An 18174-nucleotide genomic window follows, 5' to 3' on the forward strand; every position below is an offset into this window, starting at 1 on the left:
AAGTGCATTGTAGGCCTTAAGATCAAAATCCTTTGTGCAAGTTAAAAATGATAAAGAAGTGCATCGACAATAATTATTAGCCCAAAAGATTCTAAAAACTCACTCTGCGGGTCGAAAGGTATGACAAGTGACATCCACTTACTCGTCTATGCAAATATGGTGTCGGTAATGCGTGAGCAAATAATCTGAGTGAAATGTACTCTAACAGGAACGTTAAAATTGCACAGCGTTCACTTTGTGACAAAACCAAGCACATCGGTACGAGTACCCACGAAGCATTGAATAGTAGTTGGGCAAATATGTACGGCTCATTGTACCTGTATAGACCACTTGTCGGGGTCAGGAATAGAAAATAGGTGTGAGTGTTTAACTGACAAACATAATTATCAGCTACATGTAGGAATTGCTGAAAAAAAGAATGTAAACTGAATTTATGTACCTGTATTGACGGTTAGTCGGATCAGAAAACCCCAAAATATACAACGCAGTATTGTGAAATACGTAAACATTGCAAACTGATCAAACGTGTGTTATTTTTTCATGCGCGTTGATGAAACCACTGCTCTTTGCATAGAGGGTAAGCACGAAAGAAATTTAAAATTCATCAGAAAACTTGTATCTCTCTGTTTCTCTCTGTTTCTCTTATTTTCGAAACAACAAANTTTCAGATTAGGTTACAGCCCGGAAAGCCACCTTTCCGAAACAGATAGCCTAAATTGATGCGGCTCTCCCGGCAATAGTTGCGTTAACAAAACAAGACATGTTTCCTCATAATTTCATTCAGATGACAACAGGTTTTGTTTCTATAATTAGCACAAGATGATATATTTATAGGTTTATTACATATAATAATATCACATAATGGAACGTGTTCATCTTAAATTCATTAAATTGGACACCGGTCTTAGATATAACACCCCGAACTTTATGGTTTATGGAGAACTTGGAAGACAACCTGTTCAGCTCCAAACCTCTAAACGATTAATTTTCCCATCCAAACAACAAATTAGCAGCTTTCATTCTAGATTATAACATGGATGATGCTTCCTGGCTAAATCATGTGAAACACATATTTTGTAAATGCGGCTTACCGGATGTATTTGTAAACCCCATTCATTATACCCAATCCTGGAGCATATCACAATCTGAATAAATCCTGAAAGACCAGTTTTCACAATCGTGGACCAGTGAAATGAATAATTCATCTAAAGGACAATATTATAAGATTTTTAAATACTCACCTTCACTCGACAAATACTTACTGCTATCTGAAAATATTTGGAAACCTATTCGATGTTTTAAAACATCTAACCATAAATTGCCAACAGAAAGTGGGAGATGGACGAATCTCGCAAGAAAAGAAAGAGGATGTAACCTTTGTAACCTTTGGAACCGCAGTTAACTGGGGATGAATTCCATTATATCTTTAGATGTTTATATTTTAGCCAACAACGCATCACTAACCTAGAAGATAGCTCTTGTTCCTTCCCTAATCTCTCCACATATAAAAGATTGATGTCAAGTACTAAAATTTCAACAATCAAACACCTATCTAAAGTTGTCAAAATTTATGTATATGTTCTAGTTTTCAGTAATCACTGCGTATATTCCCTGTCACGTTCTTGCATGCTTTGTATATTCTGCATTATGTACTCATGTACCACCGGAGGTGGTTCCATTTTGAGTAATGAACTCTCTGTGAAGAAGCTAAACACCGCGTTTGTGAGTTGGAAAGATTATTCGTTTCTTGTGAAAACAATATTATACATGGGGACACTCTTTTACCGGTTACGGTACACTATTAATTAATTAATCTATTGGAAAAGTGGCTTTACCGGCTACAGCCATGTAATTGAAATGTGGCCTTCCCGACAATAGTCATTTTTGAAATGTGGCTTTCCCGGCCTGTCACCTCAGATTATATATCCATCCCAGTTCTTGCCTCACAATTCTGAAACGCGTATTTGACACGCGTTACGCAAAGTAATATAACCCGTGACGATCTGAATTACAACTGGTCGTCAACCCATGCTTGTCATTAGGAGCGAATAACGGGATCGGGTGGTCAGGCTCGCTGACTTGGTTGACACATGTCATCGTATCCCATTTGAGTAGATCAATGTTCATGCTGTTGGTCACTGGATTGTCTGGTCCAGACTCGATTATTTACAGATCACCGCCATATACCAGGAATGTTGCTGAGTGAGATACGATGACATGTGGCAACCAGGAAACCGAGTCTGACCACCCGATCCCGTTAGTCACCCCTAAAGGCTTGGGGGCGATGGGGTAGCCTAGTGGTTAAAGCGTTCGCTCGTCACGCCGAAGACCCGGGTTCGAAACCCCACAAGGGTACATTGTGTGAAGCTCATTTCTGGTGTTCCCCGCCATGATATTGCTGGAATATTGCTAAAAGCGGCGTAAAACCAAACTCACGCACTCACTCACTATAAAGGCTTGGTTGACACATGGCATCGTATCTCATCTGCAGAGATCGATGCTCATGATGTTGATCACTGGACAGTCCTGACTCGATTATGTACAGACTGCAATCATATTAAACCACACACAACGTAGTGTATTATTTTACCAAGAGGTATGTAAAATGTTTTCCGAAAAAAGAAACAGTTCCGTTAGTGATGTGGCATCGCCAATAACATACACAAGAAACAGGACGGGACTGGGGAAAAACCTGTCCAAACCTATCAGTACTTCCATGTAATTTAATTTTCCATGTATGATCTCCATTATGAATACATGTCATCAAAGGCTGTCGCTTTGGTATGTGTCTGAGTGATCTCTGGCTGTGCAACATTGCCACCATCTTACATCAGAAACGAGGCATGACTGTGGTAATGCTATGACACGTTTCATGTTCGTGTTCTGCCAAGACGTGTGGTAATTTAACATGTTTGATAGTCAGAAATATTCCAACTAGATGGCGCCAGCGGCGGCCTGTAAATAATCGAGTCCAGACAGTCTACTGATCAACAGAATGAACGAATGAATGAATGAATGAATGTGAATTGTAGACGTCAAACGCTGTAGCTTCTGGAGCATTGTCCGAATTAAAGGAAAGGAGTAGTGAGTGAGTTTAGTTTTACGCCGCACTCAGCAATATTCCAGCTATATGGCGGCGGTCTGTAAATAATCGAGTGTGGACCAGACAATCCAGTGATCAACAGCATGAGCATCGATCTGCGCAATTGGGAACCGATGACATATTGTCAACCGTGTCAGCGAGCCTGACCACCCGATCCCGTTAGTCGCCTCTTACGACAAGCATAGTCGCCTTTAGTGGCAAGCGTGGGTTGCTGAAGACTAATTCTACCCCGGATCTTCAAGGGCCTAAAGGAAAGGAAGCGTGGAGAGTATTTGTTAATCCCAATGAATAATCGATCTAAATACGAAACTTAAACTGAAACTGCTAGTTTCGTTGGTACAATCAGTGGAAGGACTTTGACAAATTATGAAAATAGACATTATTAATGAGAACGTCCGGGATTTTTCCAGCTGAATAATCAACCAATGTTTTTCGATTAAAAGAGACTCGTTTAATTCATACGTTTTCTATTTGTTTAATAGTCACCTATGATATACCTTAGTGTTGTATCTTGTCTTTAAACTACTGCTCTGAAAGTAAAGAAAATGAACTCTTGGAAATCGTGAAGGCAAATAGTATTTAATAACAGACAATTAATGATAGACAGCTTCGTATTTTACGCAAGTGAATAGACTCGCTCAGTGTTACATTGGTCCTTATTATCATTATGTAGATACGTTCATATATATTCAATATATGGGTTGTCCTCTTAGACATTACTGAACTTAATACACTGCAAAAGTTTATTTATGTATCCAAAAATCATGATGAGAAACAGGATATGGAATGTTTCCTGAAAACACAATTAAAAAAATAAATCTCTTCTTGCTGTGTATAATCTCAAGAAGGATCGACCAGTGCATTACATTGCGTCTATACTGTAGGCCACCAGAGTTGCAACAATCACTGAAGAGGAGAATCCAAATGAGTCCCCGGCGTTGTTGAGTTTGTCGTCGCTGACGCCGAGCGGTCGGTTTGTTGCACAGCTGCATGACGAGAGTGCTGACACAAACTTGATGTCCTCTGCCGACTGAGACCAGGAGAGTGACCACTGAATGTAGTCCCCCAATTCGCCCTTGCAGGCAAGGATCTTCCTTGACCTTTGCTAAAGCTTGAGGACATTCTGGACGACATGCTCCATAGAAGTTGCAGTTGTCTAGGACCTGGTGAAAATACACATAAAACGTCAGTGTAAATGAGTGAGTTACGTTTTACGCCTCTTTTAGCAATGTTCCAGTAATGTCACGGCGGGGACACCAGAAATGGGCATCAAACATTGTACCCATGTCAGGAACGAACCCAGGTCTTCGGCGTGACGAGCGAACGCTTTAACCACCAGGCTACCCCACCGCCCCCAATGAAAACCGAGTCTTGATTATACTTTGATCACATGAATGACCGCTGAAAAACTGTGACGACACCAGGTGTTCGCGAAAAGGGTAAATGTGTCCTATCCTCAATCGGCGGTGGGGTAGCCCAGTGGTTAAAGCGTTCGCTCGTCACGCCGAAGACCAGGGTTCGATTCCCCACATGGGTACAATGTGTGAAGCTCATTTCTTCTGTCACCGCCGTGATATTGCTGGTATATTGCTTAAAGCGGCGTAAAAGCAATCTCACACCTATCCTATAGGTAGCACCAGAAGTGTGCGAAATAACCACTGGCCCGCTAGCCCGTGGCTAGTAAAAATCCAATCGGGCCTGTAAATCTCCACAGTCACTGGCCCGACTGGCTAGTGAATTTTAATGGGGTCATTTTGTGAATACATCACCCTCTTCGACTTGTTAAGTTAAAATACATTTCTAAATCATGCAAGATTATGGCCTGATGAAAATGGTCATCATATTAGCAGCGTCATGATGAAACCCGTGTCTACATTCAAATTTCGGGCTAGTGAAATATTCTGTGGGCAAGTAACTTTAAGGCATAGCTAGACGGACTGGCTCGCAAAAGTTTGGAAACTATTTCGCACACTGAACACCAGCCATTGACTCAATTTGCCCAGAGGCAAGTATCAGCAGCATCTAGTTTGCGGCGCTTTCAACTTTACCCACAAGTATCTAAGGCTTCATAATGGGCATAATATACAATGTCATGTGTTTATGGTAATGGTTGTGGCGGAGACCGTATATTTCATACGTAGTACAGACTGGACGCTTGCACAGTTTCACGTAGTACGTGGATGCACTTTGATTCTGGTTACAGTTTTCTGTGCAAGGAACTGCTCGAATAAAAAACGGGAACAGCGTTTTTCGGGACCTCTTGGGAACAACTACTTGTTGGTAGAACAACCCCCCTCTTTATATATCAAACTGTCGATCTTTACTCACGTGTGAACAGTTGCAGAAATTATCTACTTACCATTCGCCTCATAGAATTTGTTTCAGGATCGGACACATTCAGAAATTTCATGAGGTTGCATTTTTTCAAAGAACCTATCTCCAGACTGCATTGGTCAATGGAGCCCCAGGTGACACAGGCAGGGCTTGTCATGTTCTCAATAGGAAACACGGTGAAGATGCCGTAGCACATTTCATCGTATGTGCCTTCCCCAAAGAAGGTGGTTCTGGTTCTTGAAAGAGACCTGTAGGTGCACGTCGTCTCCAGTCTGTCACCGGGGAGGAGCTCGACGGGAGGGTCGAACCTGCAAGGCATCATTTATAGTGAGTGAATATGGTAATACGCTGCTTTTAGTAATGTTCCAGCAATATCACGGTGGGGAACACCATAAATGGACTTCTCACGTTGCACCCATGTGGAGAATCGAACCCGGGTCTTCGGCGTGACGAGCGACGCTTTAACCACTGGGCTACCCCACTTCTCCCATCATTTACAAGTTCGATGAGAAGAGTATTTGTTGTTTAACGCAACACGAGGCAGTATTCTGAAAATATGACTACGGTCTGTCACCAATAGAGTCTGATCTAAGTGAGTGAGTTTAGTTTTACGCCGCACTGAGCAATATTCCAGCTGAATGGAGGCATTCTGAAAATAATCGAGTCTGAACCAGACTGTCTATGACATGTGTCAAACAAGTCAGCGAGTCTGACCACCCAATGCCGTTAACCGCCTTTCACAAGCACTGGTTGCTGAAGATCAATTCTAACCTGGATCTTCCTGGCTGAGTCTGGTCCAAACAATGCATATATTGGTAAGCCTGTTCTTTAAGGTCACACTCTGCAATTTTCCTGCGACAGACATCATGGGCATCGATCAAATAAATGGGATACGATGACATGTGTCCACCAAGTTTTCGAGCCTGACCACACGATCCCGTTAGTCGCCTCTTACGACAAGCCTGCTGGGGACCCATAATACTCCGGATCATCATGGGTAAGTAACTTTTGGTACGTTTGTCGGATTTCAGATGCTTACTCGTGGATGATGGGGTTATCGTAGCTGTAGACGTCGTCCTTGGTCAAATCCCGAACCTTTTGACCATCCCGGAACAATTCCACATTCTGCTGGTAACCTTGACAACAGACACAAAAAGAAAATCATAACATAATGCGTCATAACATATTTATCTTTATTTGGAATCGCATGTAGCTGATAGTTTTGATATTGGGTCTTTAATGAAGCACTCGGGGCTATCTGTTTGATCTTTAAGGGAGTAGTCTGTAAAAAATAGGGTCTGGACCAGACAATCCGGTGACTGCTACTATGAGCAACGATCCAATGTCTTAATACGGTGACACCCTACCAAACCACAGACCCATGGACATCCGATCCACAGAGTAACTTCATACACGATATGGCTGAAATATTGCCGATGTGACGTTAGATTGTAACTCAAGTCAAGTCAAGTCAAGTATTTTTATTCCGTATGTAGGCCACAGGCCCATATACAACATACATACATTTGTTTACAAATATAGATACACTTTAAAGGGCATACATATCAATAATACACGTGTTATTTGTTCAAATAGATTTCTTGTCAGTATAAATATCATATTTAATATAAACATATATACACACCTTTATAAACATTTATAATGGAAAAATTTGTGGTTTATAGAAAATTTATTGGAGTTTGATTGCTCTGATTTTATAAACATGAAAGATATATTTACATAAATTTCTTAAAAGTGTTTCATTATTTGTTGATAACAGGGACTTAAATTTATAGTAGTTTGGTTGTTTCTGATATACATATGGCAAGTATTTTAATCTATGGGAGTTATATTCAGTACATATAAAAATAAAATGATGCTCATCTTCCACACCCAGCTTACACAATGGACAATTACGTTCTGCAACCTCAACATGTAACCATCTTCCCTCATTATACTTTAACCTTAATAACCCGAATCTAAATTTGATCAAAATATTTCGAAACTTTTTGTCCAAGATACATGATAAATATTTGTCTGGAGTTAACAGACTTTTAAACTCTTGGTAAATACGGTATCGTGAACTGTTATTCAATGTACAATTCCATGATTGAAAAAACATATTGATTGCAACAGTCTTGAATCTATTTACAAACGAAGCTGCATCACCAACTGTCTGAGACATCCAGACGTTACCAAATCCATGTGAAAAAAGTATTTCTCTAACATATATAACTCTCTCACCCATACAACCAGAATAGGTTTATGGGAACCTATTCTAACCCGTAATATGCCACGATACCCAACCCTACCGATGATATGATTAGTGATTTAAAGTGTGTCCACCATTTAAACCCAAAATGACATTAACTAAACTTCAACCAACCCTAATTCAAAAACATAAAATTGTGTATCCCACTGGAGGTAGATCGCAGTGACCTACTAATGTGTGCATCACTTCTTGTACAGAACTACAGCATTACATAACTGCTGCATGCATAATGCCTGAGTATATTTCCGAACTTTAATATAAAAATGGTACTTTACGAAAGACCTTAAATGTGACCTTCACCTTAAACGCGGGTCATTTGGGACCATAAAATGACCTAGATCAAAGTCATTGACATAAAATTGATGATTTGATTATTTCGTTGTTGTTTTTTTTCTCTTCCACACACGACCACGCCGATGACCACGAATGTGCCTGTCCAAGGTTATGAATTGAAAGAAATACATCCGAAACGGTACATATCCCTAGTATGTCCGACCCGTGAAGATCAGGATTGGAATTGGTCTTCAGTAAAGATCAGGATTAGAATTGGTCTTCAGTACCCATGCTTGTCGTAACAGGCGATTGACGGAATTGGGTGGACAGACTCGCTGACTTAATAATAATAATAATAATTGATTTATAGAGCGCCTATTTCCAAAAGATATTGCTCAATGGCGCTATGAAGAGAAAAGATTGTAGACAATGTCTATGGAAAAGAGAGTTTGAACAGATGAGTTTTGAGGGCAGTTTTGAAAGCATCAGCATTATACATTAGTTAACATATGTCATCGTATCCCAATTGTGTAGAACGATGCTCATGCCTATTGATCACTGGATTGCCTGGTCCAGACTCGAGTAATTACAGACCGCCGCCATACAGCTGGAATATTGCTAACTGCGGCACCAAAGAAGACACTAACCAACCAATGAGGATGATGAGGATGATCAGATGATGAGGATGAATAGATTCAGGCAAACCCTTACAGTTTCCCATCTACACCATTTACACCCGTAATCTCACCCACACTCCGGCACAGCGATGACTAACATAACATCACTGCCACAGGCTAATTTGCATATCACGTGACCGGACTTTTCTCTTGTTTGTAATCAAACGCGCATATTCATAATAAGAAGAGACTGGACTCACGAAAGCTTATCGGCGCTCTCTTCATAATGTTTTACATTGTTACATATATATTCTTCCACAACTCCGACAGTAAGGTCTATGACAGTACATATTTAGATATCAAACTGGCTGCATCGTTTGCTCTCCATCAGCTTCGATGACAGCACGTGGAGCCGTACAACCTATGTAAACAAAGGATCGCTACGCAAATCGAAATAGTGTTACATGTTTTTGGATATTTTCTCAGTGAAACTAAACCATTCAATTAAAGATGTTTAGTTAGATGTGTAGACTCGTCAAAAATAAAAGAGTAAACGAAATCTGTACATTATAGCGAATGGACATTGCAAGATGTGACGAATCGTCACATTTTTGTGGCCTGTGGCAGAGGTACTATGCTGGCTTGCCGCATGGAACTCTGGGTAGGAGAGTGAATCTCACCTAGGTAGTGCATATGGTTGAGGCCAGTGGTGATGTAGACATTGTTGTCAACGTTCATCTGTGTGCATTCAGAGGTGCAGGTTGACCTTAGAGTGACGCGTGACTGTCCAGCAGGAATCTCCAGGTTTGTCTGGCCAGTGTAGAAGAAGCCAGCGTTGTATTTGCGGAGTTTTGGGGTGTAGTACAGGATCATGCCGGAACTGTCCCAGTAGTCGGTCACCAGCTCAGGGTTGGTCCAGTGGAACTGTGAAGACGTAGATTGTCCATGATTCATGTCCATGCATGTTCGAGCCGCGTTCAGCGATACAACTTGTTCGTATGATGTAACGTCCAAACCAACGCTCAACTGCCCTGGTAAGCCCCCCACATGTCCTCAGACAGGAGTATGTATAATCGTGGAAATTTAAATGGTAATAAAGATGCAGAAACATCACGTCACGTACGTCAAACGTAAAAACAACAACAAACAAACAAAAAGAACAACCCAAAACACCACTTGAGGTGTTTGTTAAACGTCCAAGCAGCTGCTCAAACATGCAACATTTCAGCTTCACCATTAAATGTTCAAACGGGTGCTCATCTACGCTTATCATTAATCGGTCAAGCAGCTGCTCAAATATGCAGTATTTCAGCTTCACCATTAAATGTTCAAACGGGTGCTCATCTACGCTTATCATTAATCGGTCAAGCAGCTGCTCAAATATGCAGTATTTCAGCTTCATCATTACATGCTTAAACATATGGTCATCTATGGAGAATTTCGTCCGTATCATCATCAAGACTGGCTTATGTCCCACGGTCGCCGGCTGTTATGATAGGACGTCAACAATGTCAATGCGGCTGGCGATCCGAATCTAATCAGTTGCTTCTTACGAAGGTCAGCAAAGTGTTGACTCTTCTAACAACACATTACTATCATATGCATTCGTGCAGAAAAAATATCTCCTTGCTTGCACATTGCACGGCGGCACATGCACAATTGCAGTGTTGCCAAAAGGAATCTGGGCCTAATTGAAAAATCTCAAAACAATAAGCCAGATAGCATTCAGACGTTGACAAAATGTAGTTGGGAATAGCGGGGTCGGTTTTAAAAGTTATTTCAACAATTTTATGCAAGAGGCAGTGGGGTAGCCTGGTGGTTAAGGCGTTCGCTCGTCACGCCTAAGACCCAGGTTCGATTCCCCACATGGGCACAATCTGTGAAGGTCATTTCTGTGTATTGCTAAAAGCGGCCTAAAACCATACTCACTCACTCGCTCACTCTATGCAAGGGACGCTAATCTGGTTTGACAGTTATTCCTGTTCGGCGTTGTGCATCTGGCGCAGACGACGTGAATGGTGATATCTATCGTAGGTGTATTGATTCACTCACTCATTTGACCCGTGAAGATCCGGGTTAGAATTGGTCTTCAGCAACCCATGCTTGTCGTAAGAGGCGACTAACGGATGGTCAGGCTCGCTGACTTGGTTGACACATGTCATCGCATGTTAATGCTGTTGATTACTTGATTGTCTGTCCCGACTCGATTATTCACAGACCGCCGCAATGTAGCTGGAATATTGCTGAGTGCGGGGTAAAACTAAACTCACTCACTCACTCACTTATTCACTCACTCACTCACTCACTCACTCACTCACTCACTCACTCCTCACTCACTCACTCACTCACTCACTCACTCACTCACTCACCTGCATCATGACTGTGTGAGTCCCTTTCCCGCCTATCTTGAACCCAGCTTCGTGGTAGATACACTCCCCAGTCATCCCCAGCGTCCACAGACCCATATTGATGTTGCAGCCGCCTTGCGCCATGAAGCAGTTCTTTGGTTCTGGTATCTTGCTGGCTGAAATGGAAAAAAAAAACAGAACCAATTGAGTTGAGAGTTCATACATGCAGTGTTTCATCTCAGGTGATAATGTTTAATCATTGTTTGTTGTTTAACGCCGCACTCAGCCATATTTCAGCTATACGGCGGTGGTGTGTAAATAATCGAGTCTGGACCTGACAATCCAGTTATCAATAGCATGAGCATGGATCTACGAAATTGGGATACGATGACATGTATTAACCAAGTCAGCGAGTCTGACCACCCGATCCCGTTAATATTTAGTGAGTGAGTTTAGTTTTACGCCGCACTCAGCAATATTCCAGCTATAGGGTGGCGGTCTGAAAATAGTCGAGTCTAGACCAGACAGTCCTGTGATCAACAGCATGAGCATCGATCTGCGCAACTGGGAACCGATGACATGTGTCAACCAAGTCAGCGAGCCTGACCACCCCGATCCCGTCTTACGACAAGCAAAGTTGGATCCCGTTAATAGCCTCTTACAAGTATGGGTTGTTGAAGATCAATTCTAACCCGGCAATCTGTGGATGGAGCAAATTGCAGCGTCGTTGCATACTGGGAAATACATGGAGAGAGTGAGTTTAGTTTAACGCCGTACTCAGCAATATTCCAGCTATATGGCGGCGGTCTGTAAATAATCGAATCTGAACCAGACAATCCTGGGATCAACAGCATGAGCATCGATCTACGCAACTGGAATGTGATGACAATACGTGGAGAGAGTGAAAAATACAATATTTTTCCATCAGCTGGGTCAAGTACCTGTGTCCACGCATCCTGTGACTGTGATGTGATGCATCACGTTAGGGTTGTCAATCACAGGCTGTGTTGCTATCAGGTGGTATTCCTGGTCTGCAGGGAACTCCTCCGGAAACTCCAGGTCAAAGGTCATGCACATATAGGAGGTTTCAACCGCAGGCACTAACGTTCGTGGGAACCTCAGTGTAATGTTGCGTACGTCTGTAAAACACGAGCGTCATACTGTCGGGACCTCAAGAATAAAGTCAGATTTTCATTTTTACAAATACATGTATACACAAAGAACTTAGTTAAGCACCCCCTGGCATATCTCATGATTGAAAGAGCCCCGATCTTAACCCTTTGGAGCACATCTGGAATACGATTGTTCATCGTGTGCAACAAAGGATCCTCCTGTACAGAACCTGGACCAACTGGAAGCTGCTTTACACGAGGAATGGCGTAGACTGCCCCTTCAGAGGATCAGGAGGCTGACGGGGTATGAGGAGGAGAGTGCTGGCTGTCATACAGTCACATGGAGGTTACACTCGGTATTGACCTTGAATCGTGTAAGACACGCAAAATGAAATTGTGAATGTTTACATTCACCAATAAATTCAACATTAAACATTCCAGTGCCATACTTGTACAGACATGGTTTTGTATGAAAATCAGTGTTGTATTTTCTTTTTAAATGAGCAATTATCATCATAAAATCAAGATGTATTCCAATCAAAGCATCATACGGGCTAGGAAAACTCACGTTTTGCCACCGAGGTCACCAGAGACGATTTATGCACCTGTTGAAAATTTATCATTGCAAAAATACAGGAGGAGCTTAATTTCCTTCTTCGTGTATAGGTTAGGTGTGTTCCTTTGATAATGCAAGCCTTTTGAAAGGTGAAATTTGGTTTTACGTCGTGCTTGAGAATATTCGCTCATATGACGACGTGCATGCATGTGTATGTGTATGTGCGGCTGCTTGTACTAGCCCAGACTTTAGCTGGTTTTATAGTGCTAGCCCACTGAGATACCATGCTGCAGTGAAGCATGAATACCCCACTCAGACACATTATACTGACTCCGAGCCGACAAGTCCTTGTTGTACCCATTAATGCCGAGCGCCAGACAGGGACCAGCAAGTACCATATTTTAACGTCTTTTGGTATGACGCGGTCGGGGATCGAACCCGCGACCTTCCGCTCTCCGGGCGGACGCTCTAACCACTACACCACGGAGGCGGTTGAAGACACATCAAGGATCGCCTCTAGGCGGAATATAGGTTTCAAATGGTACATGGGCCCGTGGCCCTAATTCAGAGGAACTTTATCCACGCCAGTTGAATTAGACTAGTGAATGTATCTCACGTTGTTCGTTAATGGCGGGGCATATGAACTCCTCTGTGTCGCAGTTGAGGATCTTCGACTCGCATTTCGGACTGTCAAGGGGATCACATACGCCTGAAACAACGAACAAACATGTTGAATGTGATGACCTTATAATCTAAGCAACATGGACACGAATGTACATGGTAAAATATCTGTGAACGTGCAACACGAAGACCATAAATATTCTGGTAGAAGTGCTGGAAATTAGTCAAGAGATTGAAACGTGAAGCCGAACAGTCTGATTTCTTTCGTCATGGCATATTTTCATGTCACGGCATACTTTCATGTCTTGCCTTCCGTCTTGGGAAATGTTTCTTTCCAGAACGGAAGACCCTGATTGGAAATTTGGTGGCGATCTGGGTGATGCTGTTCAAAGCGATCCTAGCATAGCTAAGGTAATTGAATTGCCTGTACCTCAACATAGGACAGGGCGATGGAGTAACCTGATGGTTAAAGCGTTCACTCGTCACGCCGAAGACCCGGGTTCGATTCCCCACATATGAGTACAAAGTGTGAAGCTCGTTTCTGGTGTTGCCCGCCGCGATATTGCTGTAATATTAGTAAGAGCGGCATAAAACTATACTCACTCAACATTGGGCAATCGTAGTGCTAATGTTTATTTCTTAGAATAGCAGAAAGTGACAGAAGTAAGAGGTAATCGGGTTCAGCTGCAAAGGAGAATTCAGGGACAAAAGAACAAGGTCCACCCTGCTCTCACTTGTAATTGTAAATAGTCACAGGTGCTGGGGTCTCAAAACATCTTAGATTTTTGAAAACGTACAATGGTCGGTCCCATAGATTCCTGGTATTCACGGATACCATCGGAGTACCGTTAACGACTTTCAGACTGTTACCTGTACAAAGCTCATTTAGCTTATTACCCGTACTAATACGGGTTAGAATTGGTTTTCAGCAACCCATGCTTGTCGTAAGAGGCGACGACCGGTTAGCTGGTGGTCAGGCTCGCTGAACTGGTTCACACTTATCATCGTATCCCAGTTGCTTAGATGCATATGCTATCAGTCATCGGATTGTCTGGTCCAGATTCGAATATTTACAGACCGCCGCCATATAGCTAAAACTGATGAACAGATAATAACAATAAACAACAAACAAACTAACTTGGATTAGTGTTTGCCATCACACATGTACCCCGACGGAGAGAATCGTTGTTTATGTTATTAACCACTTGGCTAACTGCTCACAAGCCGCATTGACAAGTTCTAATATTGCCTGCCATTTGGTTTAGGCACATAAGACACTGACCATAGAAAGACAACTTATGATTCCTTTCTACCTTGACCTGACCCGTGAAGATCCGGGTAAGAAGTGATCTTCAGAAACCCATGCTTGTTGTGAAAGGCGACTAACGGGATCGGATGGTCAGTCTCTCTGACTTGGTTGACACATGTCATTGTATCCAAATTGCGTAGATCACTGGATTACAGACCGCCGCCATATAGCTGGAATACTGCTGAGTGCGGCGTCAAACAACATACCAACCAACCAATCTAGCTTGACTTCACCTGGGTGAGTTATCTGGGTCGTCCTCTCTGGGAAGACACCACTGGACGGTGTCCATTCACAACTGGGATCACCAAGCTCCATACCGTTAGACTTCCCATCGCCGTCAGAGTCCAGCTCACACAATGTCTTTGTCCACTGTCCAAGACAAATTGCTTTTACAGTTTGTGCGTTAATATGTTTCGCCATATTGGCAGTAAGTCTGCCATATCGAGACTAGACTGACTGACTGAGTTTGGTTTTACGCCGCTTTTAGCAATATTCCAGCTACATCACGGCAGGGGAACACTAGAAATGGGCTTCACACATTGTACCCATGTGGGGATTCGAACCCGGGTCTTCGGCGTGACGAGCCAATGATTTAACCACTAGGCTACCCCCCGCCTCGAGACTGGAACAAGTAAAACATTAATGATATATTTTTGGTGATATAAAACGGGTCGCGCCGTCAAAACGGCAAAGGAACTAAAGTATCAGTGAGTGAGTTAAAATTTTACATCGCATCGGCAATATTTCAGCCATAGGTGTTCCCGTTAGGATAAGACCTATTCTCGAAACTTGTCCAAACTTGAGCTACCGATCCTAGCAAGGATAGCGAGCTCTTCAGTTGGTAAGATAGTAAAACCTCCATTATAGCTGGGGATTCCCCTAGATATTTCCCATGATTCATTGTAAGGGCGGATCCAGGATTCTTGAAAGGGGATTGCACATAAATCATGATGTCCAAAGTTTGGATTAAATGGGAAATTTTGTTCAGGTTCGGGTTCGGGACGCCTATCCTAGGAACAATGTTAGGATATCCTTGTGCTAGGATCCTTTCGAGAAGGCCCTGCGCTACTCCGGAATATCCAAGAGAGTAATGAAACGAATATATCTACCTTATGACCGCTGTTAGCAAAGTCGAGGCCGAACTGGTTATTGTCGCCGCCCCCCAGCGCACTGAGATGCCCGACTCCTCGCCATATGAAGTTGGGTTTACAGGGATGAGGAACCTGATCCCCGTTCGGTATCTGTTCCTGGTAGTGACGGTAGCAGTTGCTATACTCTAGCAGCAGCAGCAACAACAGCTGTATCAGCAACAGGCTGTATCTGATAGAATTAGGAGACAGTTTTATATACGTAAGGCTATTGTAACACTGTAACTACACTAGATGTGTTTCACTATAGTTAACCTGGGGCTGGCTAAAATGATCGATAATCGGAAATATCGTCGATAAAAAAATATTAGTGATTATCGATATGAAAATTGTGTTATGGATAATATCGTAAATTAACTTTTGTGATAGAAAAAGGTTTAATTTTCTCACACAATACACAAATTTATGATTTTAGTCATGACCTGCTTCTAAATTATGTTCAGGACGCTGTTTTGTTTATAATCCATGCAAAAACATGTTACTATGGAATACTGTAAGGGACATTCTCGTGATTTCGCATTCTCGCGATCTCGACCTTTGGAAACAAGCTAAAAATGCCAATGGTGCGAGAATGCGAGATCGCGAGGACGCAAGATTTGGCCAATATCTCGCGTTCTCGCGATCTCGCATTCTCGTGTTTTTGGTACATAGCACATTTTGTCAAAAGTCGAGATCGCGAGAATGCGACATTTGTACATGCTGTCAAATCTCGCATTCTCGCAATCTCGACTTGTCAAATATGGCCACAAAAACACGAAATCGCGAGATCGCGAGAATGCGACATTTCATTTTCTCGCGTTCTCGCGATCTCGCGTTTTAGACGCACTTTTGCATTCTCGCACTTTTGGCATTTTTAGCTTGTTTCCAAAGGTCGAGATCGCGAGAATGCGAGATCGCGAGAATGTCCCTTACAGTATTCCATAGCTTTGTGTGTTCAAAACAGGTTTTTTCACAAAAGAAAGGGCGGTGGGTGAGCTTAGTGGTTCATGCGTTCACTTGTCATGCCGAAGACCCGGGATCGATTCCCCACATGGATGGAATGTGTGAAGCCCATTTCTGGTCACCCCCGCCGTAATATTGCTGTAATATTATTAAAAGCAGCGTAAAACCCACTTACTCCAACACAATCCGCCCTCATAGACACGACAATCTGCATCCCACATGCCCCAACTCGATATCTCATCTTTTCACAACCTTATTGAGCTATGTTTTTTTCTGTTGCTCGTTAGTCGGTTCATTACTTCAGAATACCCACAGTATGTGTGAAATTACGTCTCATCTCCAAACAAAATCCTGTTACTATCCCCACTAGTGGGTTCCGATGATCGAAAATAATGGAAAATCGATCGAAAGAAGGATTAAAAATAATGATCGATTGTTAAAAACATATTTTCGATTAATCGGAATTTTGTTGTTTTAGTATAACGCACTTAAATACAGTAAACTAACCATTAAATTTGACGAATATTCACGAACAAACATGCGCTCAACAGCGTAAAGATATGCCCACTTTTATTGTTTAATTACAATTCCAGTGTCTTTCTTGCATGCGTGCATTTCATTGCATGACAGTATTAGATATAAAAAAAACCTTAAAATTGGTGATTACATTACAAATGTATATATTTCGATTATAATCGATAATCGTTCACCACCAGTCCTCCGATAATCGATAGTGGGTTTGGTTTCCGATTCCAAACACTAATCCCTACTATCCAACGGGAAAAGTCAGTTATATAATATTAAACTAGGATTCGTAAGCACCACAGCCGAGCTCTTTGGTTCTGCCGAAGTGGTTGATGTCGACGACCTAAATCGTTTAGGACCTTCGTCTCATATCTTTTTAAGAAAACATACAGTGTCTAACTTTTCTTTCTTGAGCTGTTCGGAATGCGCTACTGAGCTACTTTTGGACTGGAATTGGCGCTATATAAATGTTTTCATGATGATGATGATGATGATGATGATGATATCTATTTAAAATTTGTTTGTTTGTTGTGTAACAACTCACTCAGCAATATTCCAGGTGCAAGGCGGCGTTCTGCAAATAATCGACTTGGACCAAACAATCCAGTGATCAACAGTATGCAAAAATAAGCCATGGTATAACTGAGATAGTGTTCAAGGCAGAATTAAACCAAACTCATCCACCCACTTGCGGTATATTAGCAAAGAACGTAAGACGCGTGTTAAAATAAATGACACTTTCTTCCAATTGAATTGCACCCAAGAATCCATCGTCCCGATCTACAAAACGTTCGTAGCGTTACGACATCCGTAAGCCTATGATAAACCACAGAGTTACGACAGGTCGTAACGTTACGAACGTTCTCTGAATCAGGGCCTAGATTTTCGAAGCTCTCTTAGCGCCAAGATAGTCGTAAGTTAATGTTAATGTATGGCACTTACGACTATCTTAGCGCTAAGAGAGCTTCGAAAATCTAGGCCTGTACGTTATGCACGCAAGGGCATGGTGCCATG

General features: G+C 42.2%; 1 protein-coding gene across 1 annotated transcript; it reads right to left on the reverse strand.

The window, feature by feature from the left end:
- Positions 1-3663: 3663 nt before the first annotated feature.
- Positions 3664-16876, reverse strand: LOC124284486 (dopamine beta-hydroxylase-like). Its single transcript, XM_046720560.1, has 10 exons — positions 16811-16876; positions 15655-15843; positions 14779-14914; positions 13232-13324; positions 11889-12086; positions 10969-11123; positions 9280-9523; positions 6477-6573; positions 5463-5745; positions 3664-4266 (listed from the first exon to the last, which is right to left on the reverse strand). Exons 1-10 carry the CDS (start codon positions 16874-16876, stop codon positions 3847-3849), a joined length of 1881 nt encoding a protein of 626 aa, XP_046576516.1. The 3' UTR covers positions 3664-3846.
- Positions 16877-18174: the final 1298 nt, after the last annotated feature.

This window comes from Haliotis rubra, unplaced genomic scaffold, assembly GCF_003918875.1.
Source record: "Haliotis rubra isolate DU_JTF1 unplaced genomic scaffold, ASM391887v1 Scf338, whole genome shotgun sequence".
Lineage (NCBI taxonomy): Eukaryota > Metazoa > Mollusca > Gastropoda > Lepetellida > Haliotidae > Haliotis > Haliotis rubra.